Here is a 22,134-nt window from a genome sequence, read left to right as displayed (position 1 = left end):
CCTGACAACTGAATTCTACGAACCTCATGCTTGCCATGAAAGAAAAACCCTAGACATCCACCAGTCCTGGCACAGGAGCATTAGCAATGTCCAGCTCTGCCATGCAGCCTGCATCCCACCGGGTTCTGATGTCAAAAGCCAAATTCTTCTGTTTAACTAAAGCCACACTAGCGGACAGGGGAGACCAGCCAAGAAAGAAGGGAAGTGGCCAATCCAAGCAGGCTCTACCTGTTGCCTCTAACGGCACTTTCAGCTGGCTGGACGAGGGATGCTTGTTTTTCCTGGCGGGAAGGAGCCGCTCCGAGCGCGCCGTAGTCTGAGGCAGGACGGAGCCGACCTGTGTAACTCGGCGGGGAACCAGGGGCGGTGCGGGCTCCGGGCGGTGCGGGGCGCGGGTCGGAGCTGGCGGGGCCGGGCGGCGGCCCCAGGTGCGGCCGCTCCCCGCGGAGGAAGGCGCGGGCAGCCCCGCTCCCCGGGGGCGCCCCGGCGGGCGCGGGCGCCTCGGTCCCCCCTCTCCCGCCTCATTTGCATGGCTCTTATTACGGCCGTGCCTCGCTCCGCCGCGCTGACACCGCCGGGCTGAGCGCGGAGTCGCCTCCAGCGGGAAGCGCACTTCCGTTATCTGCGCTCCCGCGCCCCCTCCTCAGCTCGCTCTCTCTGGATGTTTAAGGCGAGGATGAACAAACAGATCCAGCCCGAGCGCAAAGTGTCGGTGGTGGCCCCCTTGCCGGACCGCGCGGGGCCGCCGCCGCCGCCGAAGAAGGACGTGGAGCTGATCCTGGTGAAGGAGCACAACGGGGTGCAGTACACCAGCAGCAGCCTCCTGCCCGCCGCCCCCGCGCCGCGCTACGGCACCCAGGACAGGGAGACCTGGGGCAAGAAGATCGACTTCCTCCTCTCCGTCATCGGCTTCGCCGTGGATCTAGCCAACGTCTGGCGATTTCCATACCTCTGCTACAAAAATGGAGGGGGGTAAGAGCACCGCTTGCGAGGTCTTTTTCCCCGGCCCCACACCCCCAAGCCGTACCGCCGCGAGGGCGGCATTCCCCTGTTCTTCGCGGAGTTTCTGGGGCAAAGCCGGGAGCCGGGGCTCACCCCGCGGTGCCCGGGCGCGGTGCCGGATGGCGAAGGGAGGAGCGGCGGCACCGCCGCACTGCCCCAGAGCTCCCCGCTCCTCCCGGGCAGCGGGGATCCGCCGCGGCCCCCAGAGCACCCGGGGCACCGCTCAGCCCCTTCCCGGGAGCGATTACTCGCACACTCCTCGAAGTTTAACTTAGTTTTTGAGTACAGATGTATTTGCCTCCTGCTGCCACTCCAGGCTGCTTAACACTTTTTTTTCGTTCGCAAAAAATAGCACCAAGGGGGGGGGGGGGGGGAAGCCCAAACCAAAAACACTCGAGCAGAAAAACAGCATCTAGAAGAGCTAGCGCCAGACCACTGAAAGGTTTTGTGGGGGCAGTTTTAATGTAGGATCGGGATTTCTGCTCTCCGTTCTGCAGTGTGGGGGTTCTCCCCTCCTCCAAAGTAGGTAGGAGACTTGTTACAAACGAAACCTCACCTCCTGCACAGTTTGGCAATGACAGCAACAAAAAATTACACACAGTAACCATAGTTGGCTCAGATTGTCTGCCATGTCTTCAGTAAGACCTTAACTCCATCATCCGCTTTCATTTCCCTGAAGTACGCTGTGTTGTCAGTGATGTCTCCAGACTGCGATGGAGTAACACCGTCTGCAAGCCGGGCAGGTGCCTGGAGTGCTTTCAAATCACACACCGAAAGAACAGACCCTGCCTGGCAGATGGAGAACTGTGTGTGAACGGTGAGCCATACAGACAGAACCGATAGATAGAAAGCACGTTCTGAAAGACAGTTATGTATGTATATAGTGATAGTGTGGTTGCCTGGTGATAAAGGCTAGTAGTTCACACTTGTAGCATAAAATAATTGCCTCCCATTAAAATAGGAATGCAGGATGAATGGGAAAATCCCTATCAAATAACATGGAATTATACCTGTCCTTGGAACTTAAGAGGATACTGGCGCTAATGAAACACTCAGTCGAGCTTGGTACCTCCAAAACTTCTGAGAGGAGTCAGAAAACCTCTCTGCTCACCACCCAGACAGACTGAAGAAAGTACTTAGCACTGAAAAATAACCTCCATCCTTATTTCGTTATGCCCAAAAATAGTCCTAGCCATTCACACCACAGCAGCACAATGCATCATGAACCCAGCAGGCTCCCGCCGTGTCAGGTGCAGGTGTGGCAGCAGCATCATTCATAGCACTCAGGACAGATGCACCATTGCCACATCTCCACGTCATCTAGCAATTTTTAGGAAAAGAGATACATTCCCCTATCTCGCATTGCACAAGGTGACACCCAGAGTGCCTGAACTCTTTTCTGTTGTAATTTAGGTCAATTAATTTCCTCACCTGCTTCCTTCATAATTTACTGCCAGCTCAGGCACAGAAGGTAACAGTCTGCAACTCCTGCATCTTCTTTAGCCACCATGTATTATCTTGTGTCAGTTCAGCTAGAAAAAAATGGGTCTTCATTAGCATCTTCCAATTCGAATACTTTCAAATGGCAGTGAAGAGAAAGCCAACAGCTACAAGAGGTACATTTCAGTGAAAAGTTTACATTAACTCTTCAATATCATCAAAGTAAAATCAGACCTTTACAAGCAAAGGTGGACAGGCCCTTTGCTACCAAAGTCTATAGAATAGCTGAGAACTGTTTACCGATACAGAGATCATTATGGTATCTTAAAAATTTTCCATCCATTGCCTCTCATGTTGAACATACATATCAGTTGTAGTCAGTAGAAACTCTTGTAAGAGATTCAGGCTCTAAAAGTACTTTACTGAGTTTCAAGCCAACTCAGTCCCTTCTTTCTTTGAAACTGTGTTTGGGAGCTTGTTTGCTTTATATTTTCCTACAAGATCAAAAAACATAAGACAATAGGCAGAGCTGTGGGATATCGTTGGATTTTGTTGAGATCTTTCCAGTCATAAGTCTCAGATATTCTTAAATACCTTCCCCCCCCCCCACGCTGCTATTGCATGAGGGACCCTTTCTAGCACTAATTTAACTTTTGCTGCCTCAAAAGGATAACACAATGGGTTTCATATAATTGCTATGCTTCCCCATGCAGAAGTTGGTATGTGGATATAGACATGGCAAAAACTTCATTTCACTATCTTAGTAGTTTTTCTGGACTGCTGAACGAATTAAAGGGATGAAATCAGAAGCTGTTTTTATACTTGTATACCATGTTCAGACTTACCCTATTAAAAAAAAAATTCCAGGATGCTCATAATAGGATTACTGTTTGCTTTTTGATATTTATAAGGAACTGCTAGGTAAAGAAAAATCCAACAGAATAGATGAAACTTGAATTGGATGGTATGTATAAAGCAAAGCAGTGGAAGGTAAAAGGTTTCCTTTCCTCTTCCTCATGCAGTTCTCCGCAGTTTCTCTGAAAGCTTCAGCAAATACTCAGCCTCGGTGATTTACCTAGAGCTGGCTTTAGACAGTGTGGGTTATTAACATGTTATCAATAGATTGATACAAAATACTCAGTGAAATGAAAGCATGTTGCAATGTCCTAAATCCTGGGTTAGCATAGCTTGTGCTGCCTAACAAAAAGACATTCTCCTGTATCTTACCAAAAGCTACACCCACGAAGGTTCTACAGAAGTTCTTAGAAGTTGAACAACAGTATCAAGGACATGGAAGTGGTAGAAAATGGCATTCTCCTTTACATTTTAAAAAAAGTTAGGTGGTTGACATATGGACTGTGTCCTAAAGCTAACTATGATTAATTCAAGATGCCTGCAGACACACTAATGGCCTTTCCATATTTGTAAAAGTAGGTGGCTCTCAAGAAAGCATGGAAACTTACAAGAACTGAGAAGGAAAGTATAAATACACACTGTATTCCCCCATTCAAAGTTGAATTTGACATGGATGTATATACACTCCCTTCTTTTTACCAGCCAAGTCCTGGAGTTTCTTTCTTTGATAAACAATAGGGAAATTTTCTAGAAAAAAACCAGACAGAAGCTTTTGAGTTAGATCTGGAAGTTCCACTTATACAAAACTCTGAGAGTTTACTTTAGTGTGTTTTACTTACACAAGGCATACACCGCCCAGTGGCAGCTATACAGACTTTTTTTGTTAGATAACTTCGGAGACAGCACTGGTGGTGGTAGCAAAAAGAAACATTCATATTTTAACAAGCTCCCAGTAACAAAAAGCTAGAGAGTAAGAAGCATCCAGCAGAACTAAAACACTGAATGAATAGCCAGAAACATCTGTGTTTTGGGAGTAGCCTGCTGAGAGACCCCAATGGGATTTCTGCTCAAAGATAGATGGCAGAATGTAACCCTTCTGTAAACAACTGTAATTTTTGGAATCATTCTTCTGCTATTAAAAAAATCCCCAGTCTTTAGTAAGATCTAAAAATCTTGAGCATTTATTTTTCTATATCAGTTATCTACTTTCATAGGACTTGCCTGCCTTACAAGGGCAGAGACACATCCAGCGGCTGTATTGTAATACAAAATGGGCCACAGAAAGCTTACAGTACAATTTAGTATGAATGGACTGAAGGAGTTCTTGCCCTCACTGACTTCTTGGAAGCAGGATATGTCCACTATGTGCTCTAAAGCATTTATCAGGTGATAGGGTAGGCTCTGAACAGATGGGAAAAATCTGCAAGCTCCCATTAAGTAGATATGGCAACACTCCAAAAGGGGGAATTCTCAAACATCACCTTGTCAGTCCAGCTGATCAAAAAATACCACAACTTACATGTATTTGACTGCTGCTCACAGCACAAAGGAAAAGCACTGTTTGTAGCAAATGGAATACTTTTTGTGCAGTGCATTTTTGAGAGTTGCAAGGAGCAGGGCTTGTCACTGGAGAAATCATCAACTACAGTCATTTCTATTGGCTAATCTTACAAGAGCTATATCCTCATTATAACTTATTCCTGGCAAGAACACTTTTTTTAAAATTATTATTTTTAAGAAAAAGATTTCCTAGCTGTATAACTCTTTCTGTAAGTGGTCAACATCACTGTACTCCAAAGAATTCTTTATAATGCAACCAACCTTTTAATTGCTCCCCAGCTCTACAAGAGGCTATGTTGAATTAAGGAAGAAGACTACTATTAAAATTATACTCTCATCAACGTAGGGAAAGATTTACCCTGATATTTGGATTACATCTAAAATTTTACTGATGCCAAATGAAGTTGAGTAATGCCTACTATGATTAACTGATGTGCTCACAGTGGGGGAGGATGATGCTCAGTCTTAGTTAACAAGCTATTGTAGTTTTTGTACAAGACACTTTCAGTATTAATGTTCATTTTTGTTTCCTGTTCCTGCATAGTCATAGGCAGAATTAATATTTCCCACTGAAATCTGGGGAAAAAGAATTTACCAACATGAAGTACTTTTGTGAGCCAAAGTATTTGCAAGGTCAGTCATGTTCAGACTACTCATTAGGAAGCATGTAATTGTCAGATTAGTCACTGGAGACTTACTGTATCATAAGAATCAGATTAAGTTTTTAACGAATTTAAGAATAGCAGCAGATAAATATTTTAACAGTACTCTACCTATCATAATACACACTTTTAATCTCCCCTGCAGCATTATTTTTAAGTGTTTTCAGACCACAGTATTTCCAGAAGAAATTGTTTGCTTCAACAAACAGTTTGCCAGCAATCAATACACTTCAGAAGTATCTTACAATTTATCCTAATGCTCCCTGTCCTAGTCATAGTTCCATAAGCTGTAATGCAGGACCGAGCAATCCACAGCACAGGTACCAAAGACAGCATAAACCAGATCCAAATATCCCTGAACAGGCCCAGCAAAAAGTCAGGAGCCAAGAGCTGTCATGCATCGAGAATGACACCGTGTAGCTGTCACCTCCCACAGAGCTGGGAGCCTGGCCACTGCACCACTTCACTGAGAGGAAACTGTGGTGCTGACAGCACCACCTTGTCTTTCTAGTACACTCTGCCTCCTCAGTTTTGCAAAGTGTCTGTCACCAAATTTAATCCCTATTTTGGGGAAGAATATAACCCAGCACTTTACAGTTCAAAGGTGGATGACCTTTGCCTTACAATATCAGAGTTTATATTTCAAAATAGCATTGATGATGATAATAATAAATCAACTTTGAAGTAATCTCACTGCAAAGCCTACGCCAAGAGTTTGACTCATCAGTCAATCAAAGCTCAGATGCAAATCTAGTGATTTTGGTTTCCTAAAAAGGGGTTTTCAATTCCCATTAGCACATCAAACCACTGACCTCAGACAGGTTAAACTGTTATGCTGATCTCCTTGCTATGGCCATGAGCTCTGGGTTCTCAGCCGTAGTGTGACATTAGGGACACTGCTCAGTTGTGTAGTGTGGCAGTACCTCCTTTGCCAGGGTCAGAGCCAGTGTCCAGCTCCCAATTGCTCTCTTCCCTTTCCCATTTCATCTATTCTCTCTCCTTTCCTTGATCAGCCACTAATCACCTGGTGCATGCAGGGCATGGGTTCAACCCAGGCTCTTCAGCACTGGAGCTCACATGCCAGTTGCCAGCTGCTTCTCTGAAAGCCCCTGTTCTGCTCTACATGGCTTGTTGGCTCCACAAAATAAATCTTCAGAACAGGAATGTCTGCAGGGTTATAAGCTAGTGCATTATACACCTACTACATACGAAGTATTAAGAATAACTGAGAGGGAAGAACTGAATCTCTCACCCAAATCTTTCATCAGTTGTAAAGTTCTTGTTTCTGACTCTCAGGTATGATACCATGAAATAGTGTATGAGTGGCGCACTACACAGACTCTCAGCTAAATACCTGCCTGTGCAGAGAAGTTATTTGTCCCTGAACAATTCTAGCAACTCTTAGCTTGACAATTTTACAAAGGTCTAGAGATACACCAGCATATAAAGGTTCTAGACAAGATCCATAATATTTAGCTTGATGTTACACTTAAGAGTACCATCCTGTGGCTGATACAGGGCAAGTATTCAGAACTGATCTAAGGGGTGCTCCAATCAATTACCAAAACTGATTTTCAAGCTTTACTGATAATAAAAGAGCTGGTGTGAACCAGCTGACAAAGCAAAGATACATCTTTCTAAGTACAGTGGATGCGTATTTTGATTCCCACTTGAAGTACTTTATTCTAAACTAAGAGGCAGAAAAGACATCAAGTACTAAACAGTTCTGGTTAAGGTCTTCCCTGCCTCCCCTCCAAGCTGTCTTCATTCCTGTACACCCTTCTCAATTCTGCCAAGGAACAGAAGTACTGAAATACCCCTAGTAGGCCATTCCTGCCCAAGTAAATTCTGCAAGTCACATTAGGGAGCCTTCAAAGCTCACATTAACTCCTATTAAAATAAATATAGGACTTTCTTACAGTTTGACCCGGGGTCCTGGGTTTGGGTACTCATTCAAGATGAAATAGCAGTTCGTGTCTGCTTTCTCACTCACATCGTCTTAAGCTCTGGGAGCAACAGAAAATAGAAAGGCCTGGTTAGGAGTGTAGCAGCCAACAGCCCTTCTTTACTGAAGAAACCAAAATACCTCTAAGGAGACTGAAACATGGCCTACATGGTTTGGGGGCAGAATTTCCCTTTCATCTTTAAGCAAAATACCACAAACCTGTCTGTCAGTTTAGTGAATATGTGAATACAGCTCCAGCAGTCTAAAGATACCATTTCCAGACAGATACCTCCTCCCCATGCTTAGACCAATATGAAACAGAATGTTAATACAACTCCTTACACATAAGATCAGGAGGAACATAGAGCTTTAGTGAGAGTTTAGATATGCTGTGAGGGGAATGATGGATTAAATCAGTCCATAAATTACTGAATTTCTTGCTGTGTATTAAAATGGAAATGAATGGTTTCAAGAATTTTGAGCAGTTCTGAAATGCAACATCAGATAGCCCATGTCTTCATTTTTGCTGTGTCTGATGGTAAGCACATCAGTAACTCCCAGTTGTAAAGCCTTTGTCCCAGTTTAACCAATTGATTAAATATTTAAGAACTGTAGTATGGTTCTCTGATATCAGTCTGCACTGTAAACTGCACAGAATTTACATATATTGCAGTTACTACATGTAGTTATTAGATGATGTTGTACCTAACTGCTCTCAACGTTATTACAGAATAGTAAACCAGAACTAATAAATTCTACACTTGGAGATATAGTTACACTAAAATATTGTAATTCAGAAGTCAAGAGACAAATTTAAATAATGTGTCTTTGTAAAATACTTCTGGGTCTTTCACTACTACCTCACTCTTAGTACTTTCCGTTTTCTCTGTACATACAGAATCATAGAATTATTTGGGTTGGAAGAGACCTTAAGGATTGTCCAACCCCCCTGGAATCTTGCAACTGACTCTCAACTTCTTGACTTGAAATGTGACAACAGAAAAAATTGTTATAGTTGTTACTATTATTATCATCATCTTTATTAAAGTTGACATAAATTGTATTCAGGACAAATCCACTGTCCCAATCCATTTTCAATGAAGAGTATGTAAGGAATCCAGGAGTATCACACTGGTTATAAACCTTGTGTTTTCCTTCCTCAAGGCTTTTGGAGACAAAGGATTCATGTTAGCAGCCCATTACCCATGTCTTGACAACCTGTAATCACCTCCTCCAACTACAACTCCTTAATCTTCTGCTTTCCTTCTCCCTACCTTTGTATCAAGTCTTGAACCTTTGATGCAAAGGTTTCATCCTAATTGTGCAGATCTTATATACTGGTGCAAAGTCAGAATAGTTTCAAATTAAAGGCTTTATCGACATTCAAAACTTGATTTCCTAAAGATGGATATCTGAGTCCTTCAGGAAATCAGCACTGAAAGTGACTAGATCCCCAGTACTGATGAATAATTCCTGTTCTCATGGAAATTTTGGGTAACTGTAGTATAGTTCAGCAGCTTAACTTCTGTATAGATTCAATATACTTAATTTTAGCCACAGAGCTTTTGAAATCTTTTATCCATAAAGAGGGGAAAGGAGGTGGGAGGAATGGAAGGAAAACAGTTAATTTTCTTGCCTTGTGACATATTCTTCAAGAAAACCATAGGAAAGAACCTCTAGACTACTTATCAAAACCATCCTTTGTTTTATTTTCACTCTTCCTTCTCCTTTCCCCTATTCTCTATTCAAACAAGTTTTGCAATCTTTCCTGAAGCATGACAAAGGTGACAGTACAGAATAGCAATTTGGGAACCAGGGTCTATCATTCAGAAGCAGAAAATGCCACCAGGGAGATCTGGCTGCGTAAGTCACATCCTTCTCTAAACTCATATTCATCCAAAGCATACTACCAACTGTCCAGACAGAATTGTGTGATAACATATTGCTAAGCAAAATTCAGGCAGGATTGGGCAGGCAGTTGTCTGCTGCCAGTCCATAAATGTTTTTTTATGACAAGCATTCTGACTGCTGGTATGTAGTAAGACAAGCTGCCCTTATTATACAATAAGTCTTTTTATAGAAGACAGTAATTTTTCCAGTGCTCCTACTCCTTAAGGCTTTATGAACACAACCACTCACTTCCAAAAGCACAAGTGATTGCAGAAGCTGTGTTCTTAATGTAGGTATTAACTGATATCTACAGTTTGGCTATTAGAATGGTCTAAGAATATATGCTAAGTGTCCAAAATAGGATCCAACCCTCCCAGGCTGGTGGTGTTAGACTACACAAACATAAAGCCTTTCTTGGAATGCTTTGTTTTAAACTGCTTTCCTAGAACAAGCCCAGCATCAGAAGAGCAGTACTGGTTTGATCCCACCCCACTGAAGTACACAGGAATTGTGATTTCAACAGCAGAAGACTATTACTCTTTTGCAGTCTTTATTTCAGAGCTGGAGAAAGTTATTGCATGATTTCCAAGCACTGGGTGTCCTGTCTTGCTACAGCACTCTTGCTAGTTTGAGAAACAGCTTTTGTGGCATTGATGTAGGGGAAGGATTGTGCCTGGGCAATTGCACAGCATTCATCTTTACTGAAGACTGCAGGACTGTGGGAATGAGCTGTTTTTCTGGCCCAACAGCAGCATGGAAGAATGAACCCTCTGCAATTGCTTCGCTGACCATCCAAATCAGTGTTTCCTTGGGCCCGGTGTATGTACTGAAAAAAATGGCTGAGTATTGTGCTTTTTTTTTTTTTGCTAGCTATTTTTAATTTATTTTGCACCTCCTGAAGTATGTGGGTATGTGTGTACAGCACTTTTCTCTTCACTGGTATTTTCATTTCTATTTTTCTCTTCTGTAATGAAAGACCTCTTGCAATGTCTTTCCTGAAGCATGCCAAAGGTGACAGCACGTTACATGCCCTTACGATCCATATCTCGAGGGAAAGTATGATACTGGTTCCAGCCAAAGTCCAGTTAAATAAAAAAAGGGGAAGAGGCTGGACTTTTTCTGGCACAGCACTACTAGAGAGTAGAATAACGGGAAGCGTTTTTCAGACCACAAGGTGGAGCAGTAGATCCTCACAGGTCTGGGGAGATCCCAACCTGATGCCACAACATTTACAGGAAAAAAAAATAATATGGAATTTTAGGGTGGCTCATCACCACCTCTTTAAATACAGAGCCCAGTAATAACAAAGATCGTTCCCAAGCAGACCATTCTTGGATTTCCCACTTTATTTTATTTATTAGGGTATTGTAGGAGTGGCAGTTTTTAGCAGTGCCTAATTCACATGTAGGACCTCACTTATCACCATAGCCACAATGACAGCAAGGACACAATCCATTGATAATGAGAGGTTACCCCTGAACACACCTTTTTTTAAGAGAGTGCAACAATAAAACAGAGATACAGTCTTTTTCCCCCAAGGATTGATACAGGAGGAAACAATTTCTCAAATCCTAAATTTAGAAGGTGCTCCAAATACCCTCAAAAGATTTGCCTTTAGAAAAAAACCAAGCTCCACACAGACTCTCATGGGTATATTCTACAATTGAAAGATTTCTTTTCTCTTCTTCAATGTTAATGTAACCCACATTTCAGGAGGTCTCAGCACCTTTCCTTCTTGGCAGAGGAATCCTTATTTCACAACACAGTAATTTCACAATTAAGTATATTGGACTTACTATGATATTAGAAAGTTCAAGGCTGAAAGTTACCAAAACACCAAGTTCACAGCTTAGAAGCCACTCTCAAAAGTACGTTTGGTACATGACTCTTCATCAGCATGCAGGGCTGTATCTGCCTACTGATGTGCAGTAAGACTGATGCTTGAAGAAAGCTCACAAGCTCATGCCCTCAAACTGAGGGGAGATTAGATCTGTACACAGGCATCTTAGTTCTACAGTTTATCACAAAACTAAGGAATAGCTTGTGCTGTGCAGTCTCCTTTCAGAAGAGAAATTCAGATGTGTAAATGAGATTATGAGACAGGCGAGATCAAAGACAGTCCAGGACTTTGTTTGGTGGAAGAGTTTGATCATTTGCTTCTTTTCTGGAGTTTGTTTCTCATGTATGTATGGCTCTACAGCCTTAGTTAAAATCAATAGATTCGTAAACCCCATGGGAGAAATCCTGACCCAGCTGAAGTCAATGGGTGATTTTTTTCCATTGACGTCACCAGAGCCAGGATTTAAACCCAAATAACAGACATCTCTCTCTTAAGGACTCCTAAGACAGAATTTCTAGACAAAGAATTATGAGAGAAGAAAAACAGAGTAAAGTAATAAAAAACCTATTCAGACTAAACTGATATAGAAGACTTCCACTGAGTAGTAACTGATCTTCACTCAGTACAATAGCTCAGTACTTTACCTAATAAGCAAACTGTTAGGATCACATAGATGATGGTCATTATTACAAAAAATAGATTTACTCTCTGAGAGTTAGACTATGACCTCAGCATTCTCCTATGTCGGGCTCAAGCAGTAAAAAAAAGTACTATTTTAAGAAGTGCCTTTTACTCTCACAGTTTCATAGGGACAAATTATTAGGCAAGAATCTCTTTCTAGCTTTCAAAGCTGAAGAGAAAAGCTGGAAAAGTACAAAGTAAATTCAAAACTAAAAGAAAGCAGGCAAATAAAAGGATTTTAGTAGAAGATCATACATTTTAGAGTATTCTGGGGCCTACTTCATGGTTTTTGAACTTTTGAAATTGGTGGTTAAAGGAATACAGTTGGCATAAGTTACTCTCTTAACTCTACCCTAAAACAAAGAGGCAGATACCAGTTACCAGGCTCTTCCTAAACAGCCAGTTAATCCTCTATTGACTCATACAGAAGCTGATGACAAAATCACTGTCTCTAACCCTGAATTAAGGGATTTTGATATCTTCAAGATCGCTTATATTTTTCTTTCTAAATACCGTTTTACAGTCATGATGTATTAATGATGTTTAAAGCTATTTAGAAATAACAACAAAATCTCCACTGTGCGACAAGCTGAAAACACCAGACTCAGCCACACTGATTTATCATAAGGTCTGAGTAATCAGTGAACAAAACTGCCCCGCAATCTGCCCAAGCAAAAGTTTGCACTGTGATGAAACAAGAAGGATTTTGCTTCAAGCTGTTAATGGGCCTCTGCTTCATCTTCGCAGGGAGCTATGATGGGCCCTGGGGTAATTTTCACATTCTTCCATGGAATTTCAAGCTAGGAGGCCTGTGCAGAATGGCAGTGACAAAGCACGTACTGGACAGCTTGGACTGAGGGGACAATTACATTGCTTGAAGCCTGTTAGGAAAACAGTCCACTAAGAACAAACATGAGGCTCAAGTTGCAAACTTAAATAAAAACTTTTGTCTTATCAATTCCCACAGAAGAAGCTGAGTAGTTGGAGGACAGAAAGAAGGGTGTTACTAGCTGGTACTAGTCTAGTACCTATCTCCTACTAGGTAGATTTGTGCAGCACTGTGATTTCATACTGGTATAAATGAGACTCAGTTTACCCTTTCAAGAAAAATTATGTTGAGAAAGTTCTTACCGTCCTCCTGCTGCAGAAGTTTCACTTTGTGCTCATGATGCCCAAATTCTCAGAGACCCCCACCTAATGGCTGGCACACAGAATATTACCACCGCTACCCTGTGCCAAATACAGATTTTTTTCCAAAAGAAAAAGTTTTCAGTGAAGAACGCTGTGACAGTTTTTGGGAAATGCTTGTGTTCAGTGCTAACAGAAAGGTGCAAAGTAAAGAAGCCACACTCACTTGGAAACTACCCTTGCCCAGACCTTCCAAAACATTAGCACAACCCAAGAATAGCTATAATCTTTGGTAAGAGTACAGGATTTTCAATTTTTCTAGGCAATTATGCAAATAGTAGCCATGACTAATGGTAAATTTGCCAATATCACTGTTAATAGCACCACACACAGCCATTAAAGTTTACAAATAAATTATTATGATGCAACATTTGTCTTCTATAAGAAAATATTCTTTATGGCTAGATAGCATACTATTAACTTCAAAATATGTCTGATATCTATACTTTGTAATTTGGAAAGCATGTCTAAAAAATATCAGAAAATTGCACATAAAGAGTACTTCCCAGCAGTATTGACAGAAAACATAGGTGGGTTGTAAGAAAACATGGAGAATGGCTCTATAGGGTATGTAACTGCTTGCCTTCTGCTTTAAAGCCCTGTTTAAGCCTGCATTATATGCAGTTTACAGTACAGTTACTCTACTTCCTTTAGTGGCATCAGAAAGAACATTCATCCTGAAGACTTCATTTACAACAACAGGGAGTAAAGGTTAGATTGACTAGAATTCTTATAGATAGGAACTTTGACTGTCTCACACTTCTGTAATAGAAATAACCCTTTACTGAGAGGAAGAATTTAGGGAATTCCGTTAGTTAAGAGTTTGTAAAGATTAAGATTGTACAGAAAGTATTACACTATTAAAAATAAATCTCTAATAAAGACTGGAAGGAAAAGGAATCTTTTGCTTTAGTCATTGAGCCAAAAAATTGAAGTTACAACTTAGAATGGGATTAACCACCAAACGGTAAGGCAAGTTTTAAGAGTACCACAGACTGCTGTACTTGATTCTTCTCTGCAGAATTTCAAGGCATTTACCTCCTATGGGTTTGTACATTAATCCTCTTGAAAGCTGCTTGGCACTTGTCTGGAGCTGATTTAAGATGTCTTGGGCACTTTGTTTTACCCTGGCACAGTTATGAATCTCATGCTGCCTAAAATGGGTACTGCATCCTCCCCAGAGGGTGCTTAACTTGGAGGCTGGAGGCTGGTTTTTATTTTGACAACGTGAAAAAGAAAAGCAGTCTTTAAGAGAAACACCCTCCATCCGAGATTGCTGAGAACCAGGAATTGCCCTGTTACATGGACAGCACAAAGCACATTTCACATACCCTGCCTTGCTGTGTAGCTACTGCTGTGGCTCTGATTAGCTCTGCCAGGGCAGTTCTACCCCCCCCAGCACAGGGGGCATGGCTGGGAGGGGAATTTCCTTGTGTACAGTGGTACAATGTGCAAGGACACTGAGCAGCTCCCACAGGGACAATCCTGAAAATGTCAGAGAGAGTAGAAAGCAAGGACTAATACTGCCTAAATGAGGAGCTAACCTCCAGAGGATTCATCCCAGACTCTTTGCTATGCAGGTGGAAAAACATTTCAGGGATATAAATTTGGCATTCCTGATGCATCAAATGCACAGCTCAGAAAGTGGACACCATAATTTAATTTAGGTACCAAAAGTGTCTACACAGCTCTTCAACATGCCAACGTATGAATGTGCTACACCAAGAAATACCTGTAGGGTGGCAATTTCAGACAGAAATGCAGGTATCACTATTGCACTGTAATTAATTAGTTTGGTTCACTCAGTCTCTACAGATTATAAAAAGAAGGCTGAAACAATTCAAAAACAAAGCACAAACAAAACAAACAAAAGAATCCAAAACAAAACAACACCAAAACCAACCAACCAAAAAAAAAAAACCAAAACAAAACAACCAAATAGCAAAAGATCTGTCTAGTATCTTCCAATCAAGTTTGTAGGTTTTTCTGTCTGAAACTCTGGTCTATGTTAGACAGCAAGTTAGTTCAAAGTATCTAACAAGCCATTCTGGCATCAAAGTCAGATTAATCCATGAATTTTGAAAACATTCATTTTAGTTCATGGCTGACTGAGGGGAAAAAAAGCCCAACACAAATGAACATACAAGTTTTCTGAGAAGATGAGAAAACTGTGACTAACAGTCTGTATCTGAACCAAAGTAGAACTGTAGTTGCCAAAATCTCCCTGGCACCAAGTCTCCCTACATTTAAGAGACAGCTAAGCTGATGAAGTAGTATTTCCTTTCATGTACATGATGATGTTCTGTATATCACAGAAAATATCTTTTCAGTACTTAACGGTTCAAGGAAAACTTACCACGTGAGGTTATGCTGTTATGGATCTAGTGCTGGAATCTAGGAAACCCTGCTTATCTTGATCCACAAGTTTACAGAAAATACTGTCTGATATCCTCATTCAAAAGTATTTTTAGCCATGGATGTTCTGCCACCAGTAAATCAGGGTACATTTTGACAGGCACCTTGCTCTTGTACATCTGAAGTACAGCCTACACCTTACATGGGTGGTTTTGTTGATATGCAATTGCAGGTGAATATAGCCTTGTGTCACCCCTAATAATTGCAAGGTTGGGGAAAAAACACGAATAGAATATTCCTATTTATAAAACGCTAGTATAGTATTTTTCCCTCTTAATTTAATATCTCTTAAGCTTCCAGTCATGTCTGTTGTGAAGCAGCAGTGTTCTCCAGGGAGGCATCTGCATGCTGACCCAGCAGTCCAGTACTATACATCTCCCCTGACTAGGACCCTCTGAAGAGTTTGTGAACTAGAAAGTTTGCTGGTTTGCTCCCAACAGTGTTATCTGTCCAGGAAAGGATACTACCACTCCTACAACCCCTGTCCTATTGAACATAGCAATAGGGATGGCATAAATAACAGTCTACAAGCTGTCTCCACAGTCCTGCTCACTTTCTCTCTCATTTCTTGTTTAAACCAGCCAGGTAGTTAAAACAGAAAAAGGCACAAAATCAAGCCAGTGGATTTGGGCAGGAATGTTAGCAGCTAGGCTTTCATATTGTTACAAACTCCCATGTATTTACTTACCCATCTACAGATAAAACTCTCCTTGTTGCATTGATCTAGAAACAAAAGATCCAACTCCAATAGCATCTCTGCTATAGAAGCACAAGGTTAAAAGTTATCGCTGCAACCTGTAAACCAGATTTTTTGGACTTTCTATGGCCACACTCATGGCAAATGATGGGAATTGTTCTTTTCCTAAGCCACCCACGGTGAGTGTGGCGAAGATCAGCAGCAGGAAACCCCTGCAAAACTCCAGAGCTCCTCACTGCCATACTGTCCATCTTGAATCAACCTGATTTATATTCTCTCAAACCCACCATGTCTCTTCATTTATTCTTTAATTTCCTATCAAACAACACAGGCCAGAGTCCTGTTCTTGTATGTGCCTGCAATTATCTTTAAACTACACATTGTTGTGAATGTGATCGTTTCATTAATTTATGTAAATAGGACCTTGGCCAATGACTTGGCTGTTATTTGTGAATGAATCATTCTGCTCTGAGTGGCTGGATATATTTAACTCTCATTAATTTGTTCAAAATAGCTACTAATGGGTTTCTTTAGCTCATGATTCTTGTAACAAAAGGCAAAAGGATGATTGGATTTGCACGGGGAGGGCCTAGGTAACCCTTTCTGTTACTATCCAGTGACCAGCTTATAAATACACTGCACTTCAAGTTACTTCAAGTGATTTTAAGGCAGTAGCAGGTTAACAGCTCAAGACAAAAAAATGCAGGCTTCAGTTGGCCTCAGCCAGCAGCACTGAACCATTTCTGGAAACTATTTGTTTTCACTTTCTTTTGAGTGAAAGGAATGCTGTTAAAATTGCAATTCTGAAAAAACTGAAGGCTGTGAGACCAAATTGAGAGTAGTAATATAAATAGGTTCAAATCTAGCAACAGTTTGTTAGAGGGAGTAGCTAAATATAAAGGCTTCAAGAGAAACATGCCACTCATCATGGTATAGATCCACTGGTTTTATGATTCAGAAATACTTTCCATCAAAAAATGTTGCATACTTGGAAGATTTTATTGTATACTTGGAGAATTTTATATGTGTAAAGTACTGCTGAAGTTTTTATAGTATGTCATGCGATCTGTTTTGCAGAAAAATGTTATTTTTGACAACTATACTCTCTTACTAGCTGGGCTCAACGTCATCATATAGCTGCTGTTAACATCATCATCATCTTGTCTTTGACCTGAGGTTACATCATGCTCCTTTGTAGCGCTGACTTCTCTTTGCTGTACCACACAGACCCTTCTTGCTTTTAATCTCAGGTCAGTAAGGTCTTAGTGTTTCACCCCATCTTCCCAGGCATCAGCAGCAGGCTCCAGCTCCCCTCCTTCAGAGGTGCCCTTGCAGGCTGTGCAAGCTTGGTGGGCTGTTTGCTGAAAAGCCAGATAACATTCATGCACTAGAAACACCTGCCTTATCCCAATTACCTAGTTTTCTACCCATGATGATCTCATACAATCTGGATTTCAAGATTTCAGAGCTAGTGACTTTGTTTTTCATTCACAAGAGTCTGCAGAGATTAGACTTTCTACCCATTTTCCTTGTTGTCCAAGCAAATGTACTACATTCTACCAGCTGTTTGTTGATATTGTTTGGAGTACTATTTTTTTTGTATGGAAAAAAAGCAGTGTTGGTCAATGTTAGTAGAGCTATCCACTTGTATTTCAGTTCACCAATTGGGAGATCTCTGCTTTTAGACTTTTCCTGCACAAATACTGGAAACACTCCTGTTGGAAAATATACTGCAATATTTGCTCAAAGTTTGTTGTTTTAGCAGACACCCCTGCCAATATAACATTTGACTAGAAATAACCATGGTAACAAATGCAGAAGGCTAACAAGCAGAAAGAGTTCAAAATTGTTTCAACTACCCCTGTCCTGGCCTACTTCTTGTATGTGCATCAAAAATCCTTTTAGGATAACCACAGCTGTTTAAATTATCTTTTTTCAACCATTAGTAAATTAATGCTTCTTTCTTTCTGCGATTTAAAAGCGAGATGAGACCTCCCGGTAGGATTGAGAAGAATATTTAGAGCTTTTGCTTCCCACCCCTTAGGATGCTGGGAATGCTGACAAAGAAAGGAAACACTCTGTGTGGATTCTAGTATACCAAAATTAAGAAATTGTTTTGGCACAGAACACAGGAATGCAAAGTCTGTCTTGTATTTTTACATTAAATTAATTAAATGTAATAGTTTTTAAAAAGAATTCTGTGTAAGTTTCCACTTGAAGTTTCACACAGATGGTTCTTGTAGAAGATGAGGGTTTGACCTAACCTAGTTTTGCATAAGACATAAGGCTGTCTTAACCCCATATTTGCACTGGTACCTTAAAGGGACATGTATGGATCCTGTGAAACCTGATAGGAGAGAGATGTAGCAGCTCACAGCAGTCTAAGGCCAACCTGTGGCTTTCGAGCTGCATGTGACTCAGTAGAGAGTCAAGCATGGCTCTTGTGCCAGAGCTGTATTACAGATGTTAATTGCTTCAGATTCTTAGCTGTAGAAGGAAATCAGGAGCCATTAGGGATTGCTGAAACTAGTGTTGCCTTGTGGGATGCAGCTGTGTGCTCACACCGGGGGGAGTGGAATCCCCTCGAGTGCTATCGGCGTGTTACTGCCAAAGCAGCGATCGCACAGATTGCGTTCCCTCAGCGAGCTGAGGTAGGGAGATTTTGGCAAGCTTGTCTGAAGTGTTAGCCAAGTTCTGCTTCCTAAGAGTTCAGCTGTCTGGCCTATCCAAATCTGACATTGGATTCAAGCAATTAAAGCACTGCAGTTTCTGTGGCCAGAGGCACAGGCAGGAGGGACACAGCTGACATCATGCCACCCTTCCTAACACACTCTGACTTCCTGTACTGGGTAGGCATTAACAGCAAGTGCTCCTGCAGAGAAGTCTGGTCTGATGCTTCAATTCACACCATTGGATCTAAAGCAAGAGGCCCACCACAACTGCTTTGCCTCTTCCCTGGCCCAAAGGATGCTCACACAATACTGGACTGTAAGAAGTCTTCCAAACAACATCTCTTGTTCATAGGAGACAGTTCCAAAACAGCCCAATGATGGAGACCCTGTGACACTGGTCAGCTCTCACACACAAGCTGTTCACAAGAATTTGCAGACTATTCTATTCTGTATCTACTTCATGTGAAAATCTGAATGATACTTTGACCATCATTTATTTTTCTTTGAGGGGGCCTTGATCCCAGAAAGGGTTGAGTGAACACTGTGAAAACGGATTCTGGATATTGCCAAGGAAAATAAGAGCAAATATAAAGATACTTACAAAAATACCTGACTTCTTGTTATTTTTGACCTAACCAGAAGCTGCTAAACAAGAAGTTTCTAGAAGACTCCAAAACATTAAGTCAAATTAATATGACTAAGCACCCTTACTTTGGTATTTATTTCAATTTCAAAATACTTCAATCACTTCGCACCTGAAAAGTAACCCAGCTATGAAGCCCTGCCATACTGTGTAACTGCTCTTTGATGAAAATTACACCACACCTTATTAATCCCTTGCGGGGGCAGGGCGGGGGAAGAAAAAAAAGAAAGAAACCTCCTTTAACTAAAGCCTGGAATGACTCGCAGCCAAACAGATGACACTTAAGCAAGTATGCCTAAGTACAGTGCACTTCACAGTTCATCTTGGTATTAGTCATACATAAAAACTGCGTATTTTAAACTAGCATTTAATAGGTATGTCCACTACATATCCCCAGGATTAATCTTCTCAAATAAAAATTTCCCTGAATAGGCATCATGTTTTCCACAGTCTCATGACATTAATCAAACATCACTCCATACCTCCCAAATACAAGCCAGGTTTGTGAGTCAGCTCCGTACACTGTAATACGATCAAAGCAAGACAAGTATGGCACTTCAAAAGCTCACTTGCAGGAAATCTGACAGTAAAACCACCTAAAATAATTTTTCCAGATACTAGATAAAGTGAAAGCAATATGTAGTATCCCAGACTGATTTTGCTGAGTATGTTGCAACATTGAACAAAGCTCAGAATTGCAGGGTATCAAGTATCTGTTGACTACAAATTTTTTTCTGTACAGTATTCAAACATACAACAGTTCAACATGACAATCATAGAAAACAGATTACAAGCAACACTAAAATATTACCAAAAATGTATCAGTGATACTCTAGTAGCTTATGCAAATGCAGGTTGCATTTACATTACACTCCATCATGAAGAAAATTCTTGCTCCCAAAGTGATAAAATCAATATATTTCAATTTTTAATATGCATTCTCAAAGCTATTATTCTTAGCTATTCTTTCTTTCTATTGATATACCTTGTCTCTGTTTCATTGCAAGGTTTCAACTTTCAAATGACTAAACTTACTACTGAATGCTGAATACATTGTCCTTACCATTATGTTACAGCACGTTACTTTTAGAAGTAGATTGGTGGTATGACTAAGAGAGCAGAGTTTGTTTTTCCATTCTATTCTCCAGTATGTAGTCAAAATTCCCTTTCTGAGCAGTTTTGCTAGGCACCTTACACCAGTAATATCTGTGAAAAGCAAGCTCAAAAGGTAAAGGAACAACTATTCAGACTTTTAAAAGCACAACAATAGTTTCAAACATACTTTTTAAATATGCACTTCATTCTGCTTACTGGCATGTTTTAGAAAGCTACAGTCATGCTTTCAGCTTTTTACCTTCTGTGAGTGTATAAATTTAGGAGCCATGTAAACTTGCTTCCTTTTACAAAGGAAGTTTTCAAATTTACTAAACCAGCACAACAGATTTTAAAGGTTTGCAAAAGTTTGTACTGCTTGCTATTGGGAGAAATAGACAAACTGCTGTTGTTTTTCCTTTGCTGAAAAATTCAACCATGATATTCACAATCTTTCCTTTCCATAGGTAACTCCTAGGGACATTAGTCAGTTATTCAGGGTATGTAATTACTCTGTCAGCTCTCCAGTTATTAAACCAATCCAATAATGGTTTTAATACAGGCAAGTTTCATATTAATTGAACTGTTCTTGACCAAGCAAGCTACACAATATAATAAAAGCTACTCTTTGCATGTACCACAAAGCAGAGAACTGACAGAGTACACAGTTATTAAACATGCCACCAGCTATAATTGCTTTACAGTATCACATGTAGCCAAGCACTGGGACAATCTTCTTTCTGTGACCTGGGTCATGTAAAATAACTAAGAAATTTACAAATAGTTTCTACATTAGATGATCCTTTTGTATTTCAGCTGGCAATACTTTTTATGCTATAGTAGCTGACACACCAAGATTTTTCCAAAGGCAACAGTTTCTCAGTGACAGTAAAAACTCACAGGAGAATGCTAAGCCTTGTGAAGTGATGCATTCCAGGAAAGTGTCAGCAAGCCCAGCACTGTCCTGCTGCAATATCAAGATGCTGTACTTGGGCCTAGCAGGAACCTCCACATCCTCCACAGGATGGAACCTCCACATGAGCATCAATAGGTTGGAAAGGGGTGTGTTGTCTGACCCATTTCATAGGAATATGGGAATTTATTATAGCAAAATCCAAAATAAGTCACGAATGCCCAAATTCTATATAATTAACCAGTAGTAATTAATTTTCAAGCCAGCAGTTCCTGCAGACACTTCACACAGTGGTTTAAGCTGCAACTACAGGATCTCACATTTTTTTCATCTGTTACTGGTTCCATGCTCCCTTCTGAACATAATACACTAAAAAAAAACTTAACAAAATTTTTGATAGTCCCTTTCCCTTTCAGCTATGCAAGTGTGTTCAGCATCTTTTCTTCTTCAGTTAGCAATTAATTTGCAGGGACACATTTTTTTTCTCTTTAAAGCCAAAAAGCAGAGGGGAAGCATTAGGGGGAAATACGAGTTATGGCCTACAGCTTTTTTCATGGATTCCAGCTCTGAGACCTTTAAAAAATACAGACAAGGAATGAGAAAACAGGGGTTACTCCTTCCTGATATTTTCTTGCTATT

At 40.9% G+C, this 22,134-nt stretch overlaps 1 protein-coding gene across 1 annotated transcript in view; it reads left to right on the top strand.

The window, feature by feature from the left end:
* Positions 1 to 503: 503 nt before the first annotated feature.
* SLC6A2 (solute carrier family 6 member 2) overlaps positions 504 to 22,134 on the top strand; it is a 62,485-nt gene continuing 40,854 nt past the window's right edge. Inside the window, exon 1 of the mRNA XM_039558503.1 lies at positions 504 to 972. Within this exon, the coding sequence (XP_039414437.1) occupies positions 662 to 972 (311 nt within the window). The 5' untranslated portion in view covers positions 504 to 661. The remainder of the gene's footprint in view (positions 973 to 22,134) is intronic.

The sequence above is a fragment of the Corvus cornix genome, chromosome 11, assembly GCF_000738735.6.
Source record: "Corvus cornix cornix isolate S_Up_H32 chromosome 11, ASM73873v5, whole genome shotgun sequence".
In the NCBI taxonomy this organism is placed as follows: domain Eukaryota; kingdom Metazoa; phylum Chordata; class Aves; order Passeriformes; family Corvidae; genus Corvus; species Corvus cornix.
This window is presented reverse-complemented; position numbering and strand designations above follow the sequence as displayed.